Below are 27,411 nucleotides of genomic sequence, written 5' to 3'. Positions count from 1 at the left end.
CAAAATATGAGAAAGAAAAAGAGTGGCACAGGCTAGATGTATGTAGAGCTCTGAGCTATTATGTGGATAGGACAAAATTAATACATAAATCAGATAGTATGTTTGTGTCCTTTAGAAAATCTACATTGGGACAAAGGACAAATCCACCTTAATTAGGTGGATCAGGGAATGTATCATAGTAGCATGCAGGGCAAAGGGACTTCAGGTTCCGGAAAGTATTACAGCCCACTCTCGGGGAGGGGGGGGCAGCCATATCAGCTGCATATAGAGCATTCCCTTCAATTAAAACAATATGTAAAACAGCAACATGGAAATGTGTACATTCCTTTACAAGACACTGTAGAGTAGACAGGATAGCATTTCCCGAGGCCTCTTTTGGCAGAAGGGTTCTACAACACACTCTCTGATTCCAGATATCAATAAACCCACCCAAGGGGCAAACTGCTTATTTATGTCCCAAAGGTCTGGACTGTCCCACTCCTAGGATCAGTGGAGAATGGAAGATTTGAATTTCACTTACCGTGAAGCTTCCTTTCTCGGTGGTCCAGGAGTGGGACAGCCCTACCCATCCTATTGGAATATGGAAAAGAGGATGTGCTGGTAGAACACAATATAAAGGATCCAAGGATTAACAACAGAATTAGGAGTTTAGATGTAAATAGTTAGCCAAGTTTTGTTAATAATATTATCATGTTATTGTTTTAGATCAGTTTGATAGGTGCACAAAATGATTGGGAGGGAAAGAACTTCTTTTTCCAATGTGGTCGCTCACAAAGAAATACATGGCTTGATAACAAACTGGCGAGCAACGGGATGCGCCCCTCCCCTTCCGGGATCAATCAAGTCAACTGACCCTGCCTCAGAGAGGAGGAGCTAACGTCCCAAATGTCTGGACTGTCCCGCTCCTGGACCACCGAGAAAGGAAGCTTCACGGTAAGTGAGATTCAAATCTTCCATTTTCTCCTTTTTCAACCTTCCTTCGCCTCTAGAGCCTAATCTATAATAACCCTATAATATTCCTAATCTATAATATTCCTCTCCTCTCTTCCCTTCTAAATCTCTGCTCATCTCTTCCCTTGTGCGCCTACTAGAAGGAGTCACCGGAGAAGTCTTCTCTCTCTTTTTGGCTGTGGCAGCCATCTTGCAGCAAGACTCACAGACTTACCGAACACACTCCTCCATAGTACTGGAATGGAAAACTGTGAGGGAAGTGATGACTTCCTCTCTGAAGGACAGTTAGAAGCTGCCTTGTATTTCTTTCTTTTGAAAATTAGGGCCACAGTGTTCCTCTGGAATAGCACAGAGTGATTCATGAGTAGACATGGGCACGATCCAAAAAATAATCCCGATTTAGCTGATTGTGATTCCGCGGCGCCGCTGAATGCAGGTACCCGATTCTAACCGATCAAGTCTCGTTTCTGGTCCAAAATCTGATCCAAAATCTGAAATTGGGGAGGCCAGCGCCCAGAGCAACCGTAGTCAGGCTGTTGCGCGCGCGTGCACGTTCCTGAGTCGCTCCCGCCCACGCAGCAAGCCGGCTGTCCCGGTGCGCTGCGGAGCTGGCAGCAGCGCGAGTGGCTCGGAGGCTACCCGCGCCGTTCACCTGCCCCACAAGACAAGGGGCAGCCGGCTTGCCCGCGTGCCCCTTGTCCTGGGGAAAGGCGAACGGCGCAGGCAGGCTCCCAGCCTCCTGCGCTGCCTTTTGCCTTTCCCCAGGACAAGGGGCGGCTGGCTTGCCCACGCGCCCCTTGTGGGATGTACTAAAACGAATGACAGAATTGCCCATTGAAAATAATGGGAGAGGCTTGAATGCCCATTGGAAATAATGAGAACCTGGAATGCCCATAGACTTGCATGGGCTCCATTGAGACACATTAGAGCAAAAAAAAAGGTGCAAAGAAAACATGGAATGGTTTTTGAAGGAAACTCTCTGGGCCCAGATAGACTGTTCTGGGACTGGATTGACAGCCCCCTGAGTAAAATGACGGCCCCTGGGTGTCTCAGAAGGGCTCTGGGACTGGAATGACAGGCCCCTACCTGGAATGAGGGCCCTTGGGTGTCTGAGATGGGCTCTGGGACTGGAATGACAGGCTCCTGACTGGAATGACGACCCCTAAGTGTGACAGAAAGGGTCTGGGACTGGAATGACAGGCCCCTGACAGGAATGAAGACCCCTAAGTGTGACAGAAGGAGTCTGGGACTGGAATGACAGGCCCCTACCTGGAATGACGGCCCCTGGGTCTGCCAGAAGGGCTCTGGGACTGGAATGACAGGCCCCTGACAGGAATGACGACCCCTGTGACAGAAGCGGTCTGGGACTGGAATGACAGGCCCCTACCTGGAATGACGGCCCCTGGGTCTGCCAGAAGGGCTCTGGGACTGGAATGACAGGCCCCTGACTGTCACCCAGGGACCATCATTCCAGTCTCAGAGCCCTTCTGACCGACCCAGGGGCCGTCATTCCAGAGTGAGGCCTGTCATTCCAGTCCCAGACCCCTTCTGTCACACCCAGGGGCCGTCATTGCACTCAGGGGCCTGTCAATCCAGTCCCTGAACAGTCTATCTGGGCCCAGAGAGTTTCCTTCAAAATCCATTCCACGTTTTCTTTGCACCTTTTTTTTTGTTCTAATGTGTTTCAGTGGAGCCCATGCAAATCAATAGGCATTCCAGGTTCCCATTATTTCCAATGGGCATTCAAGCTTCTCCCATTATTTTCAATGGGCAATCCTGTCATTCGTTTTAGTACATCCCCCCCTTGTCCTGGGGAAAGACGAACGGCGCGGATGGCCTCCCGTGCTGCCTTTTGCCTTTCCTTTGTGCCCACCCCCTTCCCCCTCCCTCCCTTGGGTTGCTGCTCCATGGTTGGAAGGAAACTTGCTAATCAAGGAAAGCTGGGCTTCCATTCGTGTTTCGAGGGCGACAGGAGGGCAAAGACAGCTCATTCCCCCCCTGACTCCTTTGCCCCGGGAATTAATTACTGGTGCCTGAGTGTCTGCAATTCTGAACAGAAACCGATATATCCGATCAAGTCCTAAACAAGCAAACTCCCGACTGCTGGATCGGTTGCCGTGGACAGAACCGATTAGCTGAGTCACGATGGAGCAAACGCCAAAATCGGGGACTTTTTGAAATCGTAATTCAGATCGTGCCCATGTCTATTCATGAGCACACAACTATCCTGGGAGTGGAAGGGTGCATTGTGAAAGCGTCCAAATGAAAGCATAGATTCTGCCCATCTTACAGACCTGGCACAAGGTCTTGTGAATGCGGACAGTGATGGATTCAGGGAACTTTCCAAACTCGAAGGAACTGGGATGGAGGGAGGGACTAGAAGCCTCCAGTTCCTTGTACCCGCTGAAGCCCAGTGCACCTGCTTTATCCTCCTTTTCCTTGGCCTCTTTACAAAGAAGTGCTGCTGAAGCTGTCTGATCCTTCTCCTTTCCACGCATGGATTCAGTGCTAGGCTGGCCAAGGGAGGCAGAACAAGCAGCGTTCATCCGCCTTCTGATCAAAGAGACATGGAGAGGGATAACCAGGTCACTGTCTTCCTCCTGCATCTTCCTTGGGCAATCTGGCCAGTCACTTGACTAGGACTGCCCCTGCCATGCTCCTATTCTGGGGTGGGGAGCTATATGATAAAAAACTACAAGTCAGTTAAAATGGTGTCAACAGACATGGGTTTAAAACTAAGGAAGCCAACACTTGTAGTTTGGCCCTTAGGCACAGGAGCTCAGATTATTTCAAGGTCTCCTAATTAGCCACCTGGAGTCTTGGCAGATGGAGGAACATACTATGTTTCACAAGGGGAAAAAGGAAATATACAGAGGAGTCCACGTAAGGTAATATATATAGATACAAGTGGGAGGCCTGCAAGGACTTAGTGGGGGGGCATCTCTTTCCCCCTCCCGCGCAATTTCCTCTTTTCCTTCCCTGAAAGCCCCCACTGTTACCAGAACTGCTCTATTTGAATGGGGAATTAGCTGGCAGTCTGGAACTAAATTTAGTGCGGATCTTTTAACCAATATATACTGGGGTCCCTCTCCAGACGCTCATGTAATAAAGAGGCAGACTAAATAAAGATACAACGTGTTTTACTAAATAACGTGGCGTATGTCTGAACTAGCACATGCATACAAGATTTCACACAAGAGCTAGGAAAACAGAGTAGGAAATAGAGACAGTTGCATTAGCGGGGTAGCCCACTTGAGAGCGATGAAGTTGGTTCTCACGGGTGAAACAAAGGTTTTAATGGCTCTACAACTACCCTAGATGGGCCACTTTAGGAATCTGATTATATTATTGTGACACCTTGGGAAGAGGGGACAAAGGAGGGAGGGGGAGATCCGGGCGTGTTGAATGGATGTTCCAGCAGACAGGGCTTGTCCCAACATCATCTCTGGAATGCGGAGGCTGCTTTGAGATGCATCCTCTAAGTGCTTGGGATGGTCAGCACTTAGCTTCTTCTCCGGGGCGGCTATTAAGATATGCAGAGTAAGGCGAGGCTCACCGCTGCGGACGTGGTCTGCTCGCTTCTCCGAAATGGCTTCTCTTGGCAGGCTGTTCAGGCTGGTCTTCTGGCTGCCTGGGAACATGGTTGCCGGCTGGGCTCGGCTGGGGCTTGCTAGCAGGCTGCCCGGTAGCGAGGGCAAGCTGGGTGACCGGCCCGCGGGAGTCTCTAGATGGGAACTGGCCAGGGGGTGCCTGGTCAGGCTCGCTGGAGGTTTCCCTGGCTGGCACCTGGCTGCTAACAGCCTGGCTTGGGCCCAGGTGAGGTAGGCTTCCATGGAGGCAGGAAACAGACACGTATAGTGGAGTCCAGACACGCAAGAAAGTGAGGATACTGGCATGGGCAGTGCTGCCCCAAAAGAGAGTCTTTAGTGTAGCTTTAGTCCATAGCTTTAGTCCCTGGCAGAGACAAGAATAGGCATAGTCCATAGCAGATAGCAAACAGGCAGGAAACAGACACGTGTATTAAAGTGCACATGTGCAGGGCAGTCTTTGGTGTAGCAGTAAAACAGCAGTGCAGGAAACCCAAACACAGTTCATTGCAGGCCTTAGAGCAGGAGAGGGGGGCTCCTTGGCAACACCACAACCTCTGCTTTTTCCCTGACTCCTTCTTTCCAGCTTTCAACCAAACCATACATTTATCTATCCGCCATCTTCAGCTATATTTATTATATATTTACTTCATTTATCACAGAATCACAGAGTTGGAAGGGGCCATACAGACCTTCTAGTCTAACCGCCTGCCCAATGGAGGATGAGCCTAAAGCATCCCTGACAAATATTCATCCAGCCTATTCTTGAAAACTGCCAGTGAAGGGGAGCTCACGACCTCCCTAGGCAGCTGATTCCACCTTTGAACTACTCTGACCGTGAAAAAGTTTTTCCTAATAACCAGCCAGTAGCTTTCTGCATGTAATTTAAGCCCGTTGCTTCAAGTCCTATCCTCTGCTGCCAACTGGAACAGCTCCTTTGCCCTCCTCCAAATGACAGCCTTTCAAATATTTAAAGAGAGCAATCATGTCCCCCCTCAATCTCCTCTTCTCCAAACTAAACACTCCCAAGGCCCTCAGTCTTTCCTCGTAGGGCTCAATCTTCAGATCCCAGATCATTCTCGTAGCTCTCTTCTGCACCCTCTCAATTTTGTCCACATCCTTTTTGTATTGAGGCCTCCAGAACTGCACACAGTACTCCAGGTGCGGCCTGACCAAGGAGTACAGAGAGACTATGACCTCCTGCGATTTCGATGCAATGGCCCTTTTGATACAACCCAAGACTGAGTTTGCCTTTTTTGCCACTGCATCACACTGACTGCTCATATTTAGTTTACGGTCCACTCTTACCCCAAGATTTCTTTCGCATACACTACTACCCAAAAGTGTATCCCCCATCCTTTATTTGTGCTTCACATTTTTGTGGCCCAGATGTAATACTGTGCAGCACTTATCTATCTGAATTGCATCCTGTTCAGAACCACCCACTTCTCCAGAGTATTCAGGTCTTGTTGAATTTTCACTCTATCTTCTTGGGTGTTTGCCACTCCTCCCAATTTGGTATCATCAGCAAATTTAATGAGTAGCCCATTATATTCCACTTTTCTCCACAGTGGGTACCCAAAGCAGCTTACTCCCATCTTCTCCATTTAGTTTCCTAACAATGCTGTTTGGCCTAAAGTGACCCAGTGAGCTTCCACAGCAGAGTAGAGCTTTGAACTTGGGTCTTCTAGATCCTAGTCTGAAACTCTGTCTAGTACAATGCCTTTCATGGGGTGGCTGGTATTGAATATTTGAAAGCAGCTGGGTCTGGTAAGTCATGCAAATCACGTCATAACCAGTCATCCAGAGGCTGCTTCCTGGTCTGGCCCCAGTGAGTCCCCCCTCAAAGGCTAAAATAGCCAAGGAAAGGGTCACACAAAGATCGCAACAAGAAATTATTTTGGGCGATTGATTACACAAATAAGGCTCCAGCAATTAAGGAAACGATTAGGCGACACTGGTATCTAGTGGAGCATTTGCCTGGTTGTGAAACCATACCTTTCATTGGCTACAGACGCACGAGAAACTTTAGGGACATGCTGGTCCATTCAGACATACAATTGGATGTACAATCAGAAAGTAGGTTAGCCAATCTGCCCACAGGCCATTTCAAGTGTGGCCATTGTAATATCTGCAAACTGGCTATTGAAGGACCAGCCCTAAATATATCTAGGGGATATACAGTACACTTGAGACACTTCTCTACATGCATCTCAGCAGGAGTGGTTTACATCATTAAATGCCCCTGTTCCCTCTTCTATGTAGGCAGCACAATACGACTGGTTAAAATCAGAGTTCAAGAGCACCTGTCGAAAATCAGGAGAGGGGTTATGGAGGCACCGTTAGTATCTCACTGGCAGTCTAAAAACATACAGTCGAGGAGGTTCATTTTTCCGTTTCGGAAATGATCAGTATTCAGGAAAGCAGATCTGTGCAAAGAGTGCTACTACAGTGGGAAGTGAAGTGGATTTTCAACCTGAAAACGATTCACCCAGGGGGTCTAAATAATGAATTGGATCTCTCCTGTTTTCTATGAAGGGTAGCTAGGTACAGGGTCCCTTTAAGAACAGCCTGCCCCGCAATTGGAATGCGTCTGGGCATCCTATTTAACATAGAGGGAGTGGTCTGCCGGTACTAGCCGGCATTTTGGAATCGGTTTGAAGAATGTTGAAAAGAACTTGGAAATGATTTGAAACAATTGAACATCACATTTGGTTTTGTAAGTAATTAAGGAGATTTTGGAATGATGTGCCTGTAATGACTGGGGAAGAATGTTGTGTTCAAAATGGCATTGTGATATCTTTGTTTGTATTTAGTGAATTTTTTGCTCCTGAAGAAGCACTGCATTATGTGCGAAACGGAGACAGCCGTGAGGTCCGTAGAGCAACTGGGTCTGGCAAAGACAAGAGGAGTCTCCTGGACTGCTATAATTTGCACAATACCACCCGCACTTTCCCATAGGGGGGTTACCGAGCAATTCTGTCTTTGAGACTTTTGGAGGAAGCAGGAGTTTCTCCTTTCTCTATTAGTAGATCTTATACAGCACTTCTTGCACTTTACCAGTTGGATGTTTACCATCAGCCACTTGGAGTATAAAAACCAATGATGTATAATGAAATTGTAAACCTGATATTTAAATTGTAAACTTGTAAAGAGTCATTATTGGTCTGTAAAGAGTTGTTGATTATATTGATTATATGCATATGATTATATGAATTTGTATGAATTTATTTTGGTATTGAAAAATTGGTTCATTGATTGAATTTGTGTACAGGGGGCTTTGGTTGGTTTTTTCCTGAAAGAAACCAAGGCTTGAATACTGTTGTGGTTGCCTAGCAACAGCCATTAAGGGCTTCTGTTGCTTGAAGCTGCAGGTGCTTCTTGTATCATTGGGGATTATATATTCAGGGAGATCTTTGTGTCATTAGCCCAGTCCTTAATGTTAGAGTTGATTCCTGTTTGCTGGATGCCACATTTTAGGATGCCTAGGAGAGAAATCTAGAAACTGGGATTAATTCTTAGCTTGCTGTTAGAAATAGAAGTGATACAGAAGACCCTGAACTTAACTAGAATCTTCTGCCTCCCAAATGAAAACCTCCTGAGAAAATGAACAAAAATAAATAAAAGTCAGTACTGAAAGGTCAGCTCCTCCTTATCTTAACTGCTGCATCAAGATAACTTAGTTAATATGTATTAACTGTAGCTGGAATCCGATACCAGTATCCTTTCAGAGAATTCTCAAATTAAGAATGGTGCCTGCATGAGTTTGAAGTAATACAACACTCGTTTTTCTTACCAGAGGAAAATAACTGGGTATGAAGAAGAACAAACAGAACAAGTTTACAACAGAATTGGTTGTGAAGCCAAATACTGAAGCTTGTGTTTGTAAAGTGCCGTTAAGTCACAACTGACTTATAGTGACCCTGTAGGGGTTTCAACGCAAGAGACATTCAGAAGTGGTTTGTGATTGCTTGCCTCTGCATAGCAGCCCTAGATACCTTTGTGATCTCTCATCCAATTACTAACCAGGGCCTGCTTAAATTCTAAGATCTGATTAGATCTGATGAATCTGGGCCACCCAGCTCAAGTGTGTGAGGCTTAATAAGGTTTATTTTAAAAGCTAGATGAAGTCAGTGGGATGGATTCCACCATGATTTTTATGGATGCATGGAAGGGAGCTGATTTTACCAATTCTTTACTTCTGTGGTTGCTGAAAATCTCTATGAAATGCTGCTTGTAAAGCTGTCAAATACCCAGTGGGGTTGGGGAATTACCTGTCCCCAGCTTGCGGTAAGAATTTTTTTTTAAAAAAAATGGCAGTTGCTTGTGGCATAACATCGCTTCAAGTTAAAAAAAAATCTAGAAGTGACATTGGATAGCTCTAGGAATTGCTAAAGTTTTACCATGGAGTTTCCAGTGGTTTCTTTGAGCTGCCCTATGTCACTTCTGGATTTTTACAGGAAATGATGTAGTACTGCATCCAGCATCATGCCTCCCATGCCCCCCACAAGCAACCCTTCTGCTGACTGGCAGTGACTGGCAACCCTAGCTGCTTGTAGGGGACAGGGTGCCTCCAAGAATACCTTGTGGGGGAAATGGAGCTCTGTCATAGGGAGGATTGGCAAAAAAACCCCACCCCTCCTTGCATCCGTAGAAATCTAGGTGGGATCCAAGCCAATTAGTTCTTGGCCAAGCTAAAGTTTAAAAATATTTTAAACTAGACCATGTCACATAAGAGAGATGCTCTGGTACATGTAGCATGATGTCTTTGCGTAAGTCAAGTCAGCAAAACAATTGATAAGATTTTGGCACACCGTCATATTCATGAACATTTCCTTCTGAGAAGAAGAGTGCATTCTGAAATTCACTGATGTACCAAAGACCTTCAAAGCTAAGCTCACTGAGATAGCAGAAGAAATATTTAGCTTACTGCTGCAGATTTCATTTTTAAAAAACAGGCTTTGATGCCTTATCAGAAATCCCTGGTTGACTGAAAAGAAAACGCTTGTTCTGTAAGTAGATAACCAAGTGCCAGTTTGACTTGCAGGGTAATGTACAACTCGTGTACATAGATTACTCAGTCAAGACAGCTTTCACTTGTTTCATTTTGGCCTTTTTTCTTGTGTCACCCCCTCCCCCTTTGATAATTATCTATAAATTAAACCATGCATCAAGATAAATGTCTTGACCTCCAATGAAGCAGCACGGGGAGAGGGGGACGGAGAGTCTGTCCAACAGCAATTACAACTGATGCTGTAACAGCATTCATTGATAATGTTGCACCCTTGCTATGTGGTAGTGAATTAAAGGTTAAGATCCACTGCTCTTGTCTGGTTGTTACTGCAGTACACTTCATGGTGCTTGGCTGTTTTGTGTACATAGCTGCCTTTTTCTGCTGTCCATGGTCCTGGGCTTGATACCATTGAGGTCATGATGACTCATCCTTTTCCTGTCATGTCATTCTGAAGTCATATGCTTACATCTCAGCATGTGAGTTAAAATTGGTTCCTGGTCTGGAAGGGCTGAAGACTACTGTTTTATACCCTATACCTTGTTGGAGTGAGAAGCCTTTGTCTCAGTTTGCCACCTTGTCTTTGAATTGAGACCACCTAGCACTTCTGTACCCTCCAGAGAAACCTCTCCAACAGACTTTGCTTGTGGAAGCACTGTTTTATTTATTTAAAACATTTATCTGTCACCTCTTCAGGGATCTGCTCAAGGTGGCTCAAAAAATAAAACAACATAAAAACATTAAAACCTAAAATAATTCAAATTGACCACCATTAAAAACCCAGAAGCATAAAAGCACATAAAAACCCAGAGCACAAGACATTTGGTAGCCTAAATGATCCTTGTAACAGTCTTCAAGCTAGATGCAGTTTATAAAACAACTAGCAACCAAGCCAATTTTAAAAAAAAACAGGCTCTAGAAATCGACTCCTGCTAAGGAGGGCAGGAACACTGCTGGGACAGTATGATGGGTCCTGGAGTGCTCCTGTGCTTCACAGTGGGCTGATTTTGGCCCCAAATAGGCCCAATTCAGCCTCAAACAGGCCAAAATTGGCCTGCTGCAGAGTGCAGGAGCACTCCAGGGCCTGTCCCAGCCCTCTTGGGGCCTGCTGTAGGCTGCACTGGCGTCCTGGGCCTCCCTGCTGCCTCTCCGCCACCTCCATCGCTCAGGAGGCCTCCTTGGGAGGGCCACACTTTCTCTGGGTTTATCCTGGCAGAGGCACAGTGTTGCCAATGATTCACTGTGCCTGCGCCAGGATAAAAAAGTGAGTTGTTGGCAACATGGGTTGCCTTTTATATAGTAGTATTAAAAAGATGAAACCCTAAATTAAGAGCCTGAATTAAAAAAAAACATGTTTTGGTCTGGTGCCTAAAAGAGAGTAGAGTAGTCACCAGGCAAGACTCAAGGGGGAGGGCATTCCACTGGGAAATTTCCAGTACTGATAAGGTGGTATTTTTAGTGGCTACCCACTGTAACTCTGCAGGCAGTGACACAGGTATTGTGAGGAGGATCATAACTAATAGGCTGGAATTGTACTGAATTGGAAATTTCTTCACAACACGGCCTATATCTTAGGGCAGCCCAAGCAAGTTTGACCTTTAAAGACCATAGAAAGGTAAACTTCAAAACACTGAATAACTATTGAAATTTCACTCACTTTATGTCTCTGAAATCTACATGACTTTATCCTTATTGACATAACACTCTTGTTTATACAAGTCTTGGATAAATGCAGTTGTTGATATAAGCAGTTAAACAGTTTTGGTTAACAGTATACAATGTGCATTTATATTAAAATAAAATGCAGGATTATCAGTGCTTGGTATATAAAGTAAGGTGTGTGTGTGTGTGTGTGAGAGAGAGAGAGAGAGAGAGAGAGAGAGAGAGAGAGTATTAGCTGAGTGAGTGAAGGCAAAGGAATTCCTTGAAGCACAATGAAGTTAGCTTTCATTTTCACCAGACTGGTACATGTTTGATTTTTCTTGTGTCTACTCAGGAAATGAAATTCTACCTCCAGGAGCTCCAGTTGGAAATGGGCTCACACCAGATGCTGCAAAAGACCTTGGCCTTCCTAGTGGGATTGCAGTAGCTGCATCTCTCATTGATGCACATGCTGGAGGACTAGGTATTCTTGTAAATAATTTTCCTTTGCTCTACCCTTCTTGCTCTACAATGGTTTTGCTGTAGCTGTTATAGTGCAGGCAGAAGCTTGTACTGCAGATGTTATAGGGCAGGATCAGTCTAAGTATTTTGGTTTCTGTGATCCAGTTGTTATAATCAAGTAAAGAAACTTTATTTATGTTTATGTTCATGGCTTCTGTGCAGGCACAAATTGGGACTGCACATGTACATGCCAGCCACAGAGAATATTTCCAGGGCTTTCTAGAAGACAAGGAGCACCCCTCTTCCCTTCAGTGCTTTCCAACCAAAAACCTCACATGTCTAGGAGGAGGGATGCTATTCCCTCTGTTCTCTTTTTGCTGCTGCAGAGAGAGGCTCTCCATTGTTGTTCTGTTTTCCCCTCACCTCATCCATGAGGCTGAGAATTATTTCTTTTAAAAGTGTTTAACCCTCAATAGACATTCTAGTGAAGAATACAACTCCATTTAAAGAATAAAAGTTTCTTTCTTCCCCTGCATCATTATGGCTCAAGAGAGGCCTCTTTGAGATACTGGAAAACACCAGCCTGATTAAAGGCAGCCTGATTGCATCCCTGGCCCCCTTGAGTATCAAGAGCTAAGTCCAGAGGTGTGGCCCATCAGATCCTCCCCACAATGACTCTTCTGCAAGGCTGTGGCTTCATGCCAGCCTAATTAAAGGCACCTGCCCCCTCAGTTCCAAGGGGAGAAGCCTGGAAATGTGAACTGACAAAGCCCTGGGTTCCAAGGCTCTTTCCCACAGGCTTTACTACATGTCTGTCAGGATGAAGGCCCCTTCCTTCCTTAGCTGTGTCAGCTCTGAGGGGTTTAACCTGGGGGTTAATTTAACAGAGCCCTGGGATCTGAGGCTGAGAGGCTTTTCCCCAAGGCCATTCGAAATGTGCTTGCCTGACTCATGGAATCTCTGCTCCTTCCAGGCTGCCCTTGGTTCCGAGGTGCAGTCCCTGGAGACAGGAGTTAATACAGCTAACACAGTGACATAACAGCCTAGAAGCATTAGTGTAATGACTGGGCTCCTCAGCTGCTGCTGTTTTAACAGAGATGATAACCCTGCACCTGCTTTTTGAAGGCAGTTTTTTCCTGACTGTTTGCATTCTCTCAGCCTGGCTTGCATTCCAGAGGAGTTGTGTGGATGGAATGGGAAGATACAATATGTTACATCAATTTTGATTCCCCACTGGGCCTGAAAGGTGGGGTTTAGATATTCTCCACACCCATCTTTTTAAAGGATGTCTTACATTTCTTCTCAGAAAGGGTGCCCCAAGGCAAGAAGTCCTTTACACACAAACTTTCATTGAATTGGCTGCAGTCAGGGCCCCAGCTGCAAACTTTTAGCAAATGTACACTTCATCACAGTGGTTATCATTATTGTTGTTGATGGCCTGCAGATTAAATAGCACTTCATCTCTAATTCCATCAGTGTAGACTGTGAATGCTGTAAACTGTTAGCCTGTGTGGGAAGCAGAATTCACATGCTGCAATTTTTCCTTTAAACTGCTAATCAACAGATCATTATGACCCTTTTACTGTCCCCTTTGAAGGGAATAAGGAACAAGTGCAAGAAAACAGAAGGTGGTGGTCATTGGAGCCCATGTCTCTAATCAGAGTATCTAGGAGTTGGTGCCAGTTAGTTGAGGGAACATTATTACAATGCATTGCAATGACATGGATCATTTACAGTAACACAAAAGTCAAAGTAAGGTATATCTAGTATTCTTTGTGAACGCAGTAGTAGTATGACAAGTCATTTTGCAGAAGACCAGGAGCCACCTGGAAGCACACCTTCATAGTAGTGCCCCCATACCGCAGGGGCAGCCCCTGAGATGGCACTAAATCTCAGAGTCACAGCATCATGAGAGTGCCCTGGGAAGAACAGAGCACTGAAAGCATGAGAATGGTACTGAGGACTACATTCTGTGAAGGTGACACATACAGGTATCTAAGAACACAGAACTGCATTGTGAAAGTGAAAACACTGAACAATCTTAGTCAAATATAAATCAACTAAGACTGAAAAGGCAAAGGAAACTCTTTTTCAATTAGGACAAAAAAGAGGTTCCCTGGAAAGGGTGTGTAACCAACCATTAACAGACCAGGGGAAAAAACTATTGAAGTCTCAAGTAGTTGTTGTGCATTTTATAAACATCCAAGGTGTTGGAATTCTGCCACTAGCAGTGGTTTCCTTCTTTGAGCGAGTGACAAGCTTACTGGATTGCGGGAACTCTGTCGACATGATTTACCTGGATTTCAGTAAAGCTTTTGATAAGGTCCCCCATGACATTCTAATGGGTAAACTGGAAGACTGTGGACTGGACGATAGGACAGTTCGGTGGATAGAGAACTGGTTAGAGGACCACACCCGAAGAGTGGTGGTCAACAGTGTTTCATCAGATTGGAGGGAGGTGCCCAGTGGGGTGCCACAGGGCTCAGTTTTGGGCCCAGTACTTTTCAACATTTTTTCAATGATCTGGATGAAGGGATAAACGGGCTACTCATTAAATTTGCTGATGATACCAAATTGGGAGGAGTGGCAAACACCCAAGAAGATAGAGTGAAAATTCAACAAGACTTGAATACTCTGGAGAAGTGGGTGGTTGTGAACAGGATGTAATTCAACATAGGTAAGTGCTGCACAGTATTACATCTGGGCCACAAAAATGTGAAGCACAAATAAAGGATGGGGGATACACTTCTGGGTAGTAGTGTATGCGAAAGAGATCTTGGGGTAAGAGTGGACTGTAAACTAAATATGAGCAGTCAGTGTGATGCAGTGGCAAAAAAGGCAAACTTAGTCTTGGGTTGTATCAAAAGGACCATTGCATTGAAATCGCAGGAGGTCATAGTCTCTCTATACTCCTTGGTCAGGCCACACCTGGAGTACTGTGTGCAGTTCTGGAGGCCTCAATACAAAAAGGATGTGGACAAAATTGAGAGGGTGCAGAAGAGAACGACGAGAATGATCTGGGTCTGAAAACTGAGCCCTACGAGGAAAGACTGGCCTTGGGAGTGTTTAGTTTGGAGAAGAGGCGATTGAGGGGGGACATGATTGCTCTCTTTAAATATTTGAAAGGGTGTCATTTGGAGGAGGGCAAGGAGCTTTTCCAGTTGGCAGCAGAGGATAGGAGCTGAAGCAACGGTCTTAAATTACATGCAGAAAGCTACTGGCTGGTTATTAGGAAAAACTTTTTCACGGTCAGAGTAGTTCAAAGGTGGAATCAGCTGCCTAGGGAGGTGGTGAGCTCCCCTTCACTGGCAGTTTTCAAGAATAGGCTGGATGAATATTTGTCAGGGATGCTTTAGGCTCATCCTGCATTGGGTAGGGGATTGGACTAGAAGGTCTGTATGGCCCCTTCCAACTCTGTGATTCTGTGATTATTTCTTAAAAATGGGACCAAAATAGCTGTAAACATTTTATTGCTTAAAACACTCTGTGAACATTAATGTTTTCCCCACGTAGGCTGAACAAGATGAAGCAGTAAAAATCTATTTATATGTCTGTACAGGTGTTGTCGCACTTAGAATTTGATAAGACAAATAAGAGCTGAAGAGAGGATACAAAAAAGGTTTTGTGAATGGAAAAGCCTTATAGAATATTTGGTTAGTTTAGCATTTGTGGTTATCCTCAACAACTTTTTGAGTACTACAGCCCCTTTTAGTAGCTGACCACAGAGTCCTGCAGTCCCTCTTCTGGAAGCTAAGATAAGAGGCAAGTATTAGACCGATGTCTGCACACAACATGATATTAATTAACGATGGGATTTGTGGGACAGTCCTTCAATGGCTAAGCTCCTTCCTTTGTGGTCGGGGACAGAGGGTGGCACTTGGGGAACAGAGATCCACGCACTATTCCTTGGTGTGTGGCGTCCCTCAGAGGGCAATTCTTTCCCTGATGCTATTTAACATCTATATGCGCCCCCTCGCCCAGGTTGTCCGCAATTTTGGGCTGGGATGTCATCAGTATGCGGATGACACCCAGCTCTATATGTTGATTGACGACCAGTCTGACTGCGCTCTGGATTACTTGACCAAGGGTATTGAGGCTGTGACAGTATGGTTATGTCAGAGTTGCCTGAAATTGATTCTCCTGAAGATGGAGGTTCTGTGTCTGGGTCGTGGAGCAATGGGGTTGGGGACCCAGCTCCCAGCCCTCAACGGGGTACAACTGAAGCCTTCATTTGGACTTAAACTACTGAAACTGCTTTCTCTCTCTAACCTGCATGTCTTGCATGACACCTCTTTTGATACCACAGGGGAGTTCTTTACATATGTGGTGGCATCTGGTACCAGCATTGTTGACTACATAGCCATATCCCTGATCTATTTAACCGGGTTTTTAACTTCAAGGTTTTAGATGTAACATTAAGCGATCACTGTCCTTTGAGTTTTTTTTTTTTTTTTATAAAATACTTTATTGTTTTATTCCGAATATAACAACCCGTCACCGACATCACCCGTGTAGGGACCTCCAGGCGGTAGATACATAAATATTATTCCATACAATATTATTTCATGTTCACCATTACTCCCTGTACAACTCATTCCACTTAGCCTTATAATTAAATTAACCTCTCAATTTCCTATTAACCGACTAATCATCTCAAATTGTTTAAACGTTTCTAAGTACCCCACCATAATTCTAAACCAATTCCCCTCTTGTTCTCTAACCTTTAACCCATTCATTCTACATATCTTCATCGTAAGGTACTCTAAAACTATTATATTATTCATATTTCCCCTCCAGTGATTAATCGTCAATTCCTCAGCTTCTTTCCAATTCCTTGCTATCACCTGTCTTGCTGCTACTAACATCAAATTTATCCACTTAGATTCCTCTCTTAACCTTAGCCCTATTCCATCCAAATTAATGTGCCATTGCTTTAGATATGCTTACCCTTCTTCTCACTATCCTCGACATTTCCATACCAGTTTGATCCCAAAACTTTTTTACTAAAGGACAGTCCCACCACATGTGACTGAACGTTCCCAATTCTCCACATTTCCTCCAACAATTTTTACTCCCCGATTTTGAAATATAATATAACTTAACCGGTGTATAGTACCATTTCTGTATCATCTTCAGACCTTGCTCCTGCATTAACCTAGATGTAGTAACTAAGGGAGGTAACCTAAACATCATTTCCCACTCTTCATCCCTTACTCCCTTTGAAAAATTGGTGAAAGAGTATGGAGAAGATAAAACAAAAATAGTTTCAAAATTGTATAAGGTTTTATTAGGCACAGGGGAGTCACCGAGAGAATTCTTGAAGGAATATTGGGAAATAGATATTCAAGATCACTGTCCTTTGAGACTGTCTCTTACTGCCAACATTAATGTCCTAGCGAAACCAGTACCAGACCTTGCTGAGAGCATGAATCCCAATCTTTGGAGGTTCAAATAGTCTGGGAAACTATATTGCATTATATCTAATATCTTGTGTCATCCTTGGAAGTGAGTAGACTGAGATCATCTCTTTTACAGAACACCACAGATGTGATTAAAATCTTTGATGAAATTAATTCCCAGCTTAAACCTGTTTTAACAAATAAAAGGCCTATGAAGTTGATATTCCATGCTCAAAGTGCTTGGTTTGACCACGAATGCAGAGTGCTTAAAAAAGAACTCCTTTACACTATGAGACAGGCTAGGCATAATAGGGATAGGGCTTGGATAAGCAGTCTAACAATGCTTAGGTTCCAGTATAAAGCTCTAATTAAACAGAAGAAATTAGAACATGCTAAATGTCTTTGGAATTAGTTAGATCGCACAGTATCTGAAAGAAATGACTCGCGATTTTGGGACTTGGTTGCATTCAAAAGAAGTTCCCTCTACTGCAATAGAGGGAACGTCTGGTCTTCTTACTTTAATAAAGTCTTCGGGCCTCAATATCCCCAACCAGAGGGAACTTGGACTTTCCAACAGGTTGTACATCAGGATTCTCTGGACCTGCCAGAATGGGCACCAGTTTCCAAAGCTGAAATTAGAGGACTAATTGCCTCATTACCCACTGGTAAATCTCCAGGTGAGGATATGTTACCACCTGAACTGTATAAAGCCTTCCCAGACTGGTGGGCCCCAGTACTGGCTAGGGTGTTTACTCAAATTAATGGTTCAAGCTTAATCCCCTCTGGATGGAAGCTGAGCATAGTGGTACCTATACACAAAAAAGGGGATAAATCTGACCCGCAAAATTATAGACCAATAAGTCTACTTGACACAGCAGCAAAACTGTATAGCAAATATCTGCTGGCAAAATTGGAAGATTGGGTGACCACCGAAAAAATAATTCATTTCACACAAGTGGGATTCCGGAAAGGTCTTGGAACTATAGACCACTGTCAAACGCTATACCAGCTGGCTTAATCTGGAATAAATAGGCCAACAAAGGCACTTTATGTAGCATTTGTTGACTTGGCTGCCACGTTCGATTCAATCAATAGGTCCCACTTATGGTCCAAGCTTGCCAAACTTAACATCGATAACTGACTGCTGTTTCTGCTCCGTGAACTGCACAAAGATACTTTTGCTCAAATCAGGGTGGGAACCTCTGGATCATTAACCAACAGAATCCCTATTAGTAGAGGCATGAAACAGGGTTGTGTGCTGGCCCCTCTACTATTTAACCTGTACATCAATGGTATCAATGAGACTCTGTCAGGTCCCCAATTTATATCGCCTTCTCTGGGACAACAGAAGATTTCAGTTCTCCTTTATGCAGATGACATGGTCCTAACCTCCCTGACCAAGAGGAGACTCTTAGATCAGTTAGGCCATTATTGTAACGAAGAAGCTCTCAATGTCAACTACACAAAGACAAAAGTAATGGTTTTCAGGAGAAAGCCAAAAATCTCCCGCTGGAGCATCCTTGGCAACCCAATCCAACAATGCAGCTCCTTTAACTATCTATGGGTAACCTTTAAAGAGACTCTGAATTGGAAGATGCATCTTGCGTTGGTTAAATCCTCAGCATCAAGGATTGTAGGGCCAATCATACATTTCTTTTATACAAGGTGGGGGGGGGACTGATAGATCCAGCACTGAAATTATTTACGAGCAAGGTAGTCCCTCACCTCCTATTTGGAGCTGAAGTGTGAGGTTGGAAGGAAGACATTCTAACCAGTCTTGAGGTAATCCAAAACCAGTTCTTCAGACGGATTTTGGCTTTACCCAAAGGTGCTCCTGCCGCCATGATGAGGGCCGAAACAGGACTCCCCTCCCTTAGGGCTCGGGTACACCTTGCAGTTTTAAAATACTGGAAAAGGATCAATTTTTCCAGTTCTGACTCCTTAAGTTGCCAATCAGTAAATTACTTACTATCGAAAGACCCCACACAGCCTGGCTTTCTATCCACCATTTGCCAAAGGTATACCATCCTGGATGACCTGTTAGGGGTCTCAGCCAACAACCTCCCACTTAAGGAGTGGATCTACAAGTCAGATGCAGTGATGGATCGGCTATCAATATTAAAATCTAAGGCAGCTCCTTGGTATAAACTAATCAAATTTGACCATTTAAGATCTTCCTACCTAGCCAGTACTTCTCATTACAACCTGAGTGTCTTTCACTGCTCTGCGCTTCCAGATGATGCAGACAGCTCTTTTGGCAGGGTGTTATTCTCACACCCCTATGGAACATCGCTCCTGCATTTGTGGATTACCTACAGTGGAGAACCTTTCCCACTACCTACTTTATTGTCCATTATATAGTGTACCCAGAGCTAAATTTTTGCCCAGAATCCTATCAGTGACAAACACATACTCTGAAATCGAGAAGATTGTGTTTTTGTTATCTGACACTGATAATCATGTGTCCTATAGAGTCTCTCGGTTTGCACTCGCAGCCAAAAAGATAAGATCTAAAGTGGTACTGAATGAGGCTGTTTCATGACTCCTGGGATAGTTTGGCATACTATATTGTTTTAATTAATTTTAGTAACCTATAAAAACTGTGATGATGGATTTAATTGTTTATTAGTCAATGTTTGGTGAATTGTGACGGCCTATGGCTACAGACAATGAACTCGTTTGGTTTGACAGTGAGAAGCCTGGCTGTGACTTTGGACGCCACACTTTCAGTGGAGGCCCAGGTCATGACCGTTGTCAGGTCTGCCTTTTTTCACCTTTAACAGGCAACTGGCATCCTATCTCTCATCTCAGGATCTGGCCACAGTAATCCATGCATCTATCACCTCCAGGCTAGATTACTGCAACTCACTCTACGCTGGGCTGCCCTTGGGCCTGACCTGGAAGCTGAATGCAGAATCCAGAATGCAGCAGCATGCGTTCTTACAGGAACACCTATTCGAGTGCATATCCATCCTGTGCTGTACCAGCTGCACTGGCTTCCAGTGGAGTTCCGGATCCAGTTCAAGGTGTTAACTTTGGTGTTTAAAGCCCTCCACAGACTGGGACCGGCATACCTGCGAGACCGTGTCTTCCGTTATGTCCCTTACAGGGTGCTACACTCTGCAGATAAATAACTCCTGGTGGTCCCTGGCCCAAGGGACATCCAGCTGGCCTCTACCAGGGCGAGGGCTTTTTCTGCCCTGGCCCCAGCCTGATGGAACACTCTCCCACTGGAGATCCAGGCCCTGCAGGACCTGTTACAGTTCCGCAGGGCCTGTAAAACGGAGATGTTCCACCAGGCCTTTGGTTGAGGACCAGCGGGTGTCCCCCCTTATCCTATCTAAGATGGCTGCCTTTTCTATGACTGCCCTCGGCTATGTGTTTTACACAGAGCTATGACTTATGCAGGTCTTTTATTAGTATCCAAAGTAGTATAATGGCGCCAGAGTATTTTAATATAAGTTTTAAATCTGTTTTTAAAGTTGACTATTAATTTATTGTGTTTTAATGATGATGTGAGCCGTCCTGAGCCCATTTGTGGGGAGGGCAGGATATAAGTCAAATAAGAGAAATAAATAATTATAAACAATTACTTTCATCTTGTAGAAAAACTGTGCTTTATACAATAGATTTTGGTTAATCAAGTTGTTGTCTGAATGGAACCATCGCCTCAGATAAACCAAAGGATCTCAAGTGGCTCTATAGAACACAACACATTTGAGTAATATAACATTCATAGATTTTCTTTTCATCTAGTATTCTGATTTCTTAAATTAAGGAACTCAGTGTAAACTTGGTTCAAAGATCGAAAAGTTGACATAAATATTACTTGATGTTTATTTCTGCATGATGAACACATTTTGCTATGTGAGTCATTAATAGCGTGATTCATAGAGATTTCTACAAGCTTTAGTGATTTTTCCTTTAATTGACATGAAGATTTTGAAGTACATAAAGTATTTTAAACATCCTTGTACATTACTAATTATAGCACTGCTTTGAACAGGAAATTGCCTGTTGGCTTTCTCTTTGCAAAACCCTTAACACAATGTAGAATATTTGCCTGTCTGTAGGGTAAAATAAGAAAGCATAATTGTTAGCAGGAAGTCCTGATTGTTTCTGTTCTTCACAAATGAATAAGCCCTATGTGTGCGTGATACATCCCTGGAGTAATCCACTAGTCATGAAGAAATTATCTTTCATTAAGACTGTTGGAAGCTATGCATGCTAATGCCATGTCTCTCAGTGGAACAAAGCAGGACCCAAAATACTACAGAGAGACATTTCTTCGCATCAATAACTTGAGTTTAATCAGTTATGAGAAAATGTTATGTAAAACCTATGGAAAGTGACATTATCCTCTTAATCTTTCAGTTAATCTTCAGTTTTTTGTTACAATCATCAATCAGCCAAAGCCTGATAAACAAGTTATCAACATATAAAAAGAGTGCATTGATACCAATTGATCCCCAGGCTACAGTGCTCACTTCCCCTGCAGAAAATGACAGCTTTGGTGGGTTGACTTTATGGCATTATACCTGTTGAAGTGCCTCCCCTCCCCAAATCCCACCCTCCCTATGCTGCATCCTCAAATCTTCAGGAATTTCTTAATCTGGAGTTTTATTTATTATTTCAATTTATAAACCGCCTATCCTCAGGGGCTCTAGGCGGTGAACAACAGTTAAAATCAATAAAAACAAGAAAACAATAATTCTAAACTCAACATACAATAAGCAATAATAAAATAAATTAACCAAATACATTAAGGTGCAATGGTGGGGAGAACCCCCCACCCCAAAGGTGGGAGGCCGACATGGCACTGCCCCCTTCAACCACCGAACACCTGGTGGAACAGCTCTGTCTTACAGGTCCAGCGGAACGATTATATGTCCCGCTGGGCCCGGGTCTCCATTGACAGAGCGTTCTACCAGGCTGGGGCCAGACCTGAAAAGGCCCTGGCTCTGGTTGAAGCGAGGCGGGCTTCCATAGGGCCGGGGACCACCAGTAAACATTTATCCGCTGATCGAAGTGATCAGAGAACATACAGGGAGAGGCGGTCCCGAAGATACGCCAGTCTCAACCCGCTCAGGGCTTTAAAGGTAAGAACCAACACCTTGAACTTGATTCAGAATTCAACCGAAAGCCAGTGCAGCTGGCGCAGGACAGGTGTGATATGTGACTGGTAGGATATACCAGTCAGGACCCACACCGCCGCATTCTGGACCAGTTGTAGTTTCCGGATCAGGCCCAGGGGCAGCCCAGCATAGAGTGAGTTACAGTAATCTAGCCTGGAGGTGACCGTTACATGGGTCACTGTAGCCAGGTCCTGGGGCGTCAGGTAAAGGGCAAGTTGCCTGATCTGACGGAGATGGAAAAATGCAGACTTGGCAACCACCGTGACCTGGGCCTCCATCGACAGGGAGGCACCCAGGAGCATGCCCAGACTCTTCACCATCGGCAAAGTTGCCAGTGGTGTCCCATCCAGGGCAGGGAGCTGGATCCCAACATCTGGAAGCCCCTGTCCCAGCTGTAGGGCCTCTGTCTTCACTGGGTTCAGTTTCAGCCTGCTCTGTTTCAACCAACCCATCACAGCCTCCAGAGCTCTGGCCAGATTGTCTGGGGCCGTGTCTGGCCGGCCATCCATCAACAGAAAAATCTGGGTGTCATCCGCGTATTGATGACAGCCCAGCCCAAACCTCCGCACCAACTGGGTGAGGGGGCGCATGTAGATCTTAAATAACATTGGGGAGAGTATCGCCCCTTGCGGAACCCCGCACACCAAAGAGTGATGGAGCAATAGATCTCCCCTGAGTGCCACCCTCTGTCCCCGACCCTGGAGAAAGGAGACCAGCCACTGTAAGGCTGTCCCCCTAATCCCCACATCAGCGAGGCGGCTGGCCAACAAGTCATAGTCGACCATGTTAAACGTTGCTGTGAGATCGAGTAACACAAGCAGCGCCAACCCGCCTCGATCCAGATGCCTGCGAAGGTCATCTGTGAGGACAACCAAGGCCATCTCCGTCCCATGGCCAGCACGGAAGTTGGACTGGAATGGGTCCAGGACTACAGCATAATTCAGGAATTCCTGCAGTTGTACCGCCACCACCCGCTCAATCACCTTGCCCAGGAACAGGAGGTTCGACGCTGGGCAGTAACTGGACGGGTTGGTTGGGTCCAAAGATGTTTTTTTCAGGAGGGGCCACACCACATATTGTATATAGTTGGCAACCCTATGTACAATACCTACTCAAGCTATCCTCAGAAAGAAATACTATTTTGATAGCACTTTTCTGGCACTTGACAGAGAAGGCGATATAAATTGGGGACCTGTTTTGAGCCAGATTCAAATTTGATATGAAATTTGTCAGTATCAAATACAGCAAGTATTAACCTTGGAAAAATAGCCAGGGATGGTGATTTACTTTGGATAATGTGATCAGAGTATTGTAAACCATAATAATAGACACAATTTAAAGTTTCCAAATAATATTGCATACATTTGGAAGGATACACACTCCTTTTAAACTATAAAACATTGAAAATTCATTGTCTAGGTAGATTTATTGCTATTTATGTTTGTAATATGGTTGAGGTTTTTTAAAATAAAGCAAGTGTAGTGTAGCTGTGTTAGATGCAAGCTATAAATGTGAAGTATAATCCATGTAAATGTTCAAAATTTGGTGAATGTTGATAATCCCAGACAAATTTATCAAATGTCAGCTACTACTTGTTATGCACATGCTGGTGAATATTGATAGCATTTGCTGATGTTTTTATCATTCACAAAATTCCTCTTGGATTGTCAACATTCTTATGTGATTATTTGCATTCACCACTACATTTCAGACACTCATCATGACTTATCTACCTTCATTAGCTATATTGAGTGGGGGGAGGGGTGAAGCAAGGAGAGCCAAGTTCAAAAATTGTCAGTCAATGACTTTGATCTATTTTTCTTGTAACACTACAGAGAGGCCTGTGTCTATGGGCAGAGTTAAACATGATGGCAAATCTGTGTCCCACCCCTCCTACCTTGCCAATTTTCAACCTGTACTCAGGCATGTGCTCACCCTCAGTTTAAAAACTGTATTTCATGACATAGATCTGTTCCAGTGACATCTATTTCTGCCCTGGCTCCTTGCTATAAACCTTTGTGTTGGTTCTGATCAGATGGATTATATTAGATGGATTAATATATTTTAAAAATGTGTCTGTCAAGAAGTAGTGAATAGAGAAATTAGCTTATTTTTAGCTTTGTTTGGCAGCCTTCTCAGTGATGTCGTAAAACATTGCCCTGAAATAGTTCTATTTTATTTTTGCTAGGTATGATTGGAGCCAGTGTGAAAGGATATAACTTGCCCTGTGAAAACCAGCCTATTACTTCCCGAATAGCTGTGATATGTGGGACATCTTCATGCCACATGGGGGTAAGTTGGGGGCAGAATACTGATGTTAGTCATATAAACTGATAAGAAACTGACCTTATAATCTTCTCATTCAGTTTCCTTGGCCTTGTCTCTCTGTGTGTGTCCATCCTGTGTATTTTGATGATAATTCTATAATTACCTTGAGATATTAATTATATATCATCATGCATTTGCTATCAAGAAGCATCTTTAATAGTTGCAGAAATCAATACTGAGGGGTCAGGATGGAATGGCACAAAATGTAAAAGCAAATGATTCTACTGTGCTTCAACTGGGCAGTGTGAAATTGGAGCCAAAGACTCTGGCTTTAAGTAACCTATGATGAGCTTTGTCACTAATGTATAACTGAATGCTTAGTGTCTTTAGAAAAGCCCCTTTGACCACCTCCTCAGTCAATCAATATAAATCCATCTTGCTCTGAGAGCTCTAATGATCTATCGAATTATGAGATATATTGTGGCTCCAAAAGAGCCCAGATAAGCATTTTTTGCTTTGTTAATTTTTCTCTCTAAATGGGGGTGGGGGGAGCATTTTTCTTGGATTGCAATTAAAGTTTAGTGTCTTTTTAAAAAATGTACACCTTTTAAAAGCATTCATTTTTCATGACTCTTTTCTGCCATTTTTGTTTTATTTAAAACTTGGTAACACTCTTAAATGTAGACTGAATTGTATGTGGAGCATAACATGAAGAGGTACGTGCAACAAAATAAACGGGACTGTTCTTGACAAATTCCAGTGTGTATTCCTTTTGGGTGCATTTTCCTTACCAGCAGAGATATTGGTATAAGAAAATAGTCCTCTGTGAATTGGTCCTTAGGTGCTCAATAAAAGAGATACCTGAAATGCTCAGAACAGTGTAATGTTCGTTATAATATGTAGTATTCATCGTATGAGCCCTGGATACAAAAGCAGATTAATGTGTATTAGTTTTTAGTAAAAGCAAGTGGGAGAACTTCCAGACTCATTCAGGAGGGTCTCCATCCTCCCTTCTGAGTGCTCACCAGTCCATACACTCACTGGCTCTTGTTCTTCCCCTACCAACCTTGCTGCCACCTCTGTGACTTGACGCAGCAGTGCAGAAGCAGTGATGGTATCTTCCCTTCTTCCCCTGCTTGCCAGCATTGTGTCACCTCTGTGCCTCAGTCAATGTGTATGTGTGTTGGGAGTGTGTGTGATTCTTGCACCGCTCCCACACACCTGCATTGTCATTGCTGGAGGAGAGTTAGCACTGGTGGTTCTCACTCCTCTCTAGCCCATATGCCTGCACACCTGCATCATCACTGCCTCTGTGCCTTAGGCAGCAGTGGTGGAGGCAGGAGGGGTTCCTGCTCCTCTTTCCCTGTCCTCTTCTGCCTGCCTGCAGCATCAGCAGCAGCATCTCCCAGGCATGGCCCTCATTTGCTACTGTCTCATTTGCTAAGAAGATTTTTAAGATAACTACAAGGGGAGAACGCCCGGGTAGGTTAACCAACTAGATCTACAAACCGGGGAAAAGATTTTTCAAACAGTCACAGTACAATTTTTAAAGAATTTAAATAGTGGGTCAGCGGCACACCGGGCACAGCACGGCTGCCCAGTTGGCCGGGCCTGCAGCAGATCATCCCTTCTAACTGCAGCAAAAATCTTAGTGACTATGACCCTAGCAGCATGGGTAGCTGATTTATCCCAATTATAAACCCAGTTAGTTTGTTGTAATGTTCTCTGAAGACTTTGTCTGTGAAGAAGTAAGACCACGAAATGGGAATTGGAAATTTGCGAGCTAAAACCCGTCGGCTGCATGTCTAAAGGATTGTTCAGCTTTAGTTCTTCTACATGATGGTCTTCTATCTGCTGATGAAAGAAAAAGATAACAAAATTGATTCAGTGCTCTGGTCTTCACCAGTTGGAGTTCTTACCACATGAACTTGATCTTTACTATTCTATTGTATTTATTATATTTATTGTAATTGCACTTGATACTTTGCACTTTGCACGTTTGCACTATTTAAATTCTTTAAAAATTGTACTGTGACTGTTTGGAAAATCTTTTCCCCGGTTTGTAGATCAAGAAGATATTTAAGGCTGGGCCAACAAAGCACAGACCATGTTACTCTCTCTGGGGAGAATTTAACACCCCCTCCATTTTTAAAAACTTTTTGGATTTTCCTGCAAACCTGCGGTTCCCTCAGTTTTGTAGAATGAGCTTATTGCACTCTACATGGTGCTGATCCATAGATCAGCAGGGTCCATGCTAATCCTTAAATATAATGACAAATGAGAAGCCCACAAGGACTTGTCACTTTGTTTTCACTTGTATGCCCTTCACCATATTACTTCCTATTTCTTCCCTCCTGGTAACCCCCATGTTCTCTCCTCTTTCCCTACTTCCTTCTTTCCTTCTCAATCACCAACCAACCTTTCTTTGATTGCCCCCACCCCCATCTTCACCTTACTCCCTAATTAGGGACACACATCATTCTCCTCTCCTCCATTTTATCTTCACAGCAACCCTGAGAGAGCGTGACTGTCTCAAGGTCACCTAGCCAGCTTTCATGGCAGAGTAGGAATTTGAACTTGGGTATCCTAGATCCTCGTCTAACATTCTAACCACTGCACCACACTGGCTGTCAGCTTTCCTTCCTTCCCTTCCTTTGGCAATCTCTTCCTGAAAAAACTCTGGCCAAGTTGCAAAAGTAGCATGGCAGCAAATCACTCTGGTGACTTGTGTGGTGGTCACTTCTGAGCCCAGCCGAGTTGCACAAGTTGTACTAAGGCTGTCATGGCCCCCAGTTGAGTTGTGTGGTGTCAAGTTAATCTGGTAGTCGCCATTCCTGGATGAGATGCACAAGTTGTGTGTGGTATTTTCAGATTTTTCTGCAACCCTGTGGCTTTTCTCAGATTTGTAGAAAGATCTGTCTTCTCTGTTATGGCTTCAGTCTCTGAATATAAGCCAG

At 44.2% G+C, this 27,411-nt stretch overlaps 1 protein-coding gene across 3 annotated transcripts in view; it reads left to right on the top strand.

The window, feature by feature from the left end:
- The window catches only part of FGGY (FGGY carbohydrate kinase domain containing), a 327,353-nt gene that overhangs the window by 160,188 nt on the left and 139,754 nt on the right, over positions 1–27,411 (top strand). For 2 of the 3 annotated variants that reach the window (XM_054981970.1, XM_054981971.1), the window contains exons 7-8: positions 11,546–11,674; positions 24,375–24,478. In XM_054981970.1, the coding sequence (XP_054837945.1) occupies positions 11,546–11,674; positions 24,375–24,478 (233 nt within the window). The remainder of the gene's footprint in view (positions 1–11,545; positions 11,675–24,374; positions 24,479–27,411) is intronic. The other variant, XM_054981972.1, reaches the window with a different exon arrangement.

This window comes from Eublepharis macularius, chromosome 5 (genome assembly GCF_028583425.1).
Source record: "Eublepharis macularius isolate TG4126 chromosome 5, MPM_Emac_v1.0, whole genome shotgun sequence".
NCBI classification, from domain to species: domain Eukaryota; kingdom Metazoa; phylum Chordata; class Lepidosauria; order Squamata; family Eublepharidae; genus Eublepharis; species Eublepharis macularius.
Note: the sequence above shows the minus strand (reverse complement) of the source record. Positions and strands in the feature narration are given on the sequence as shown.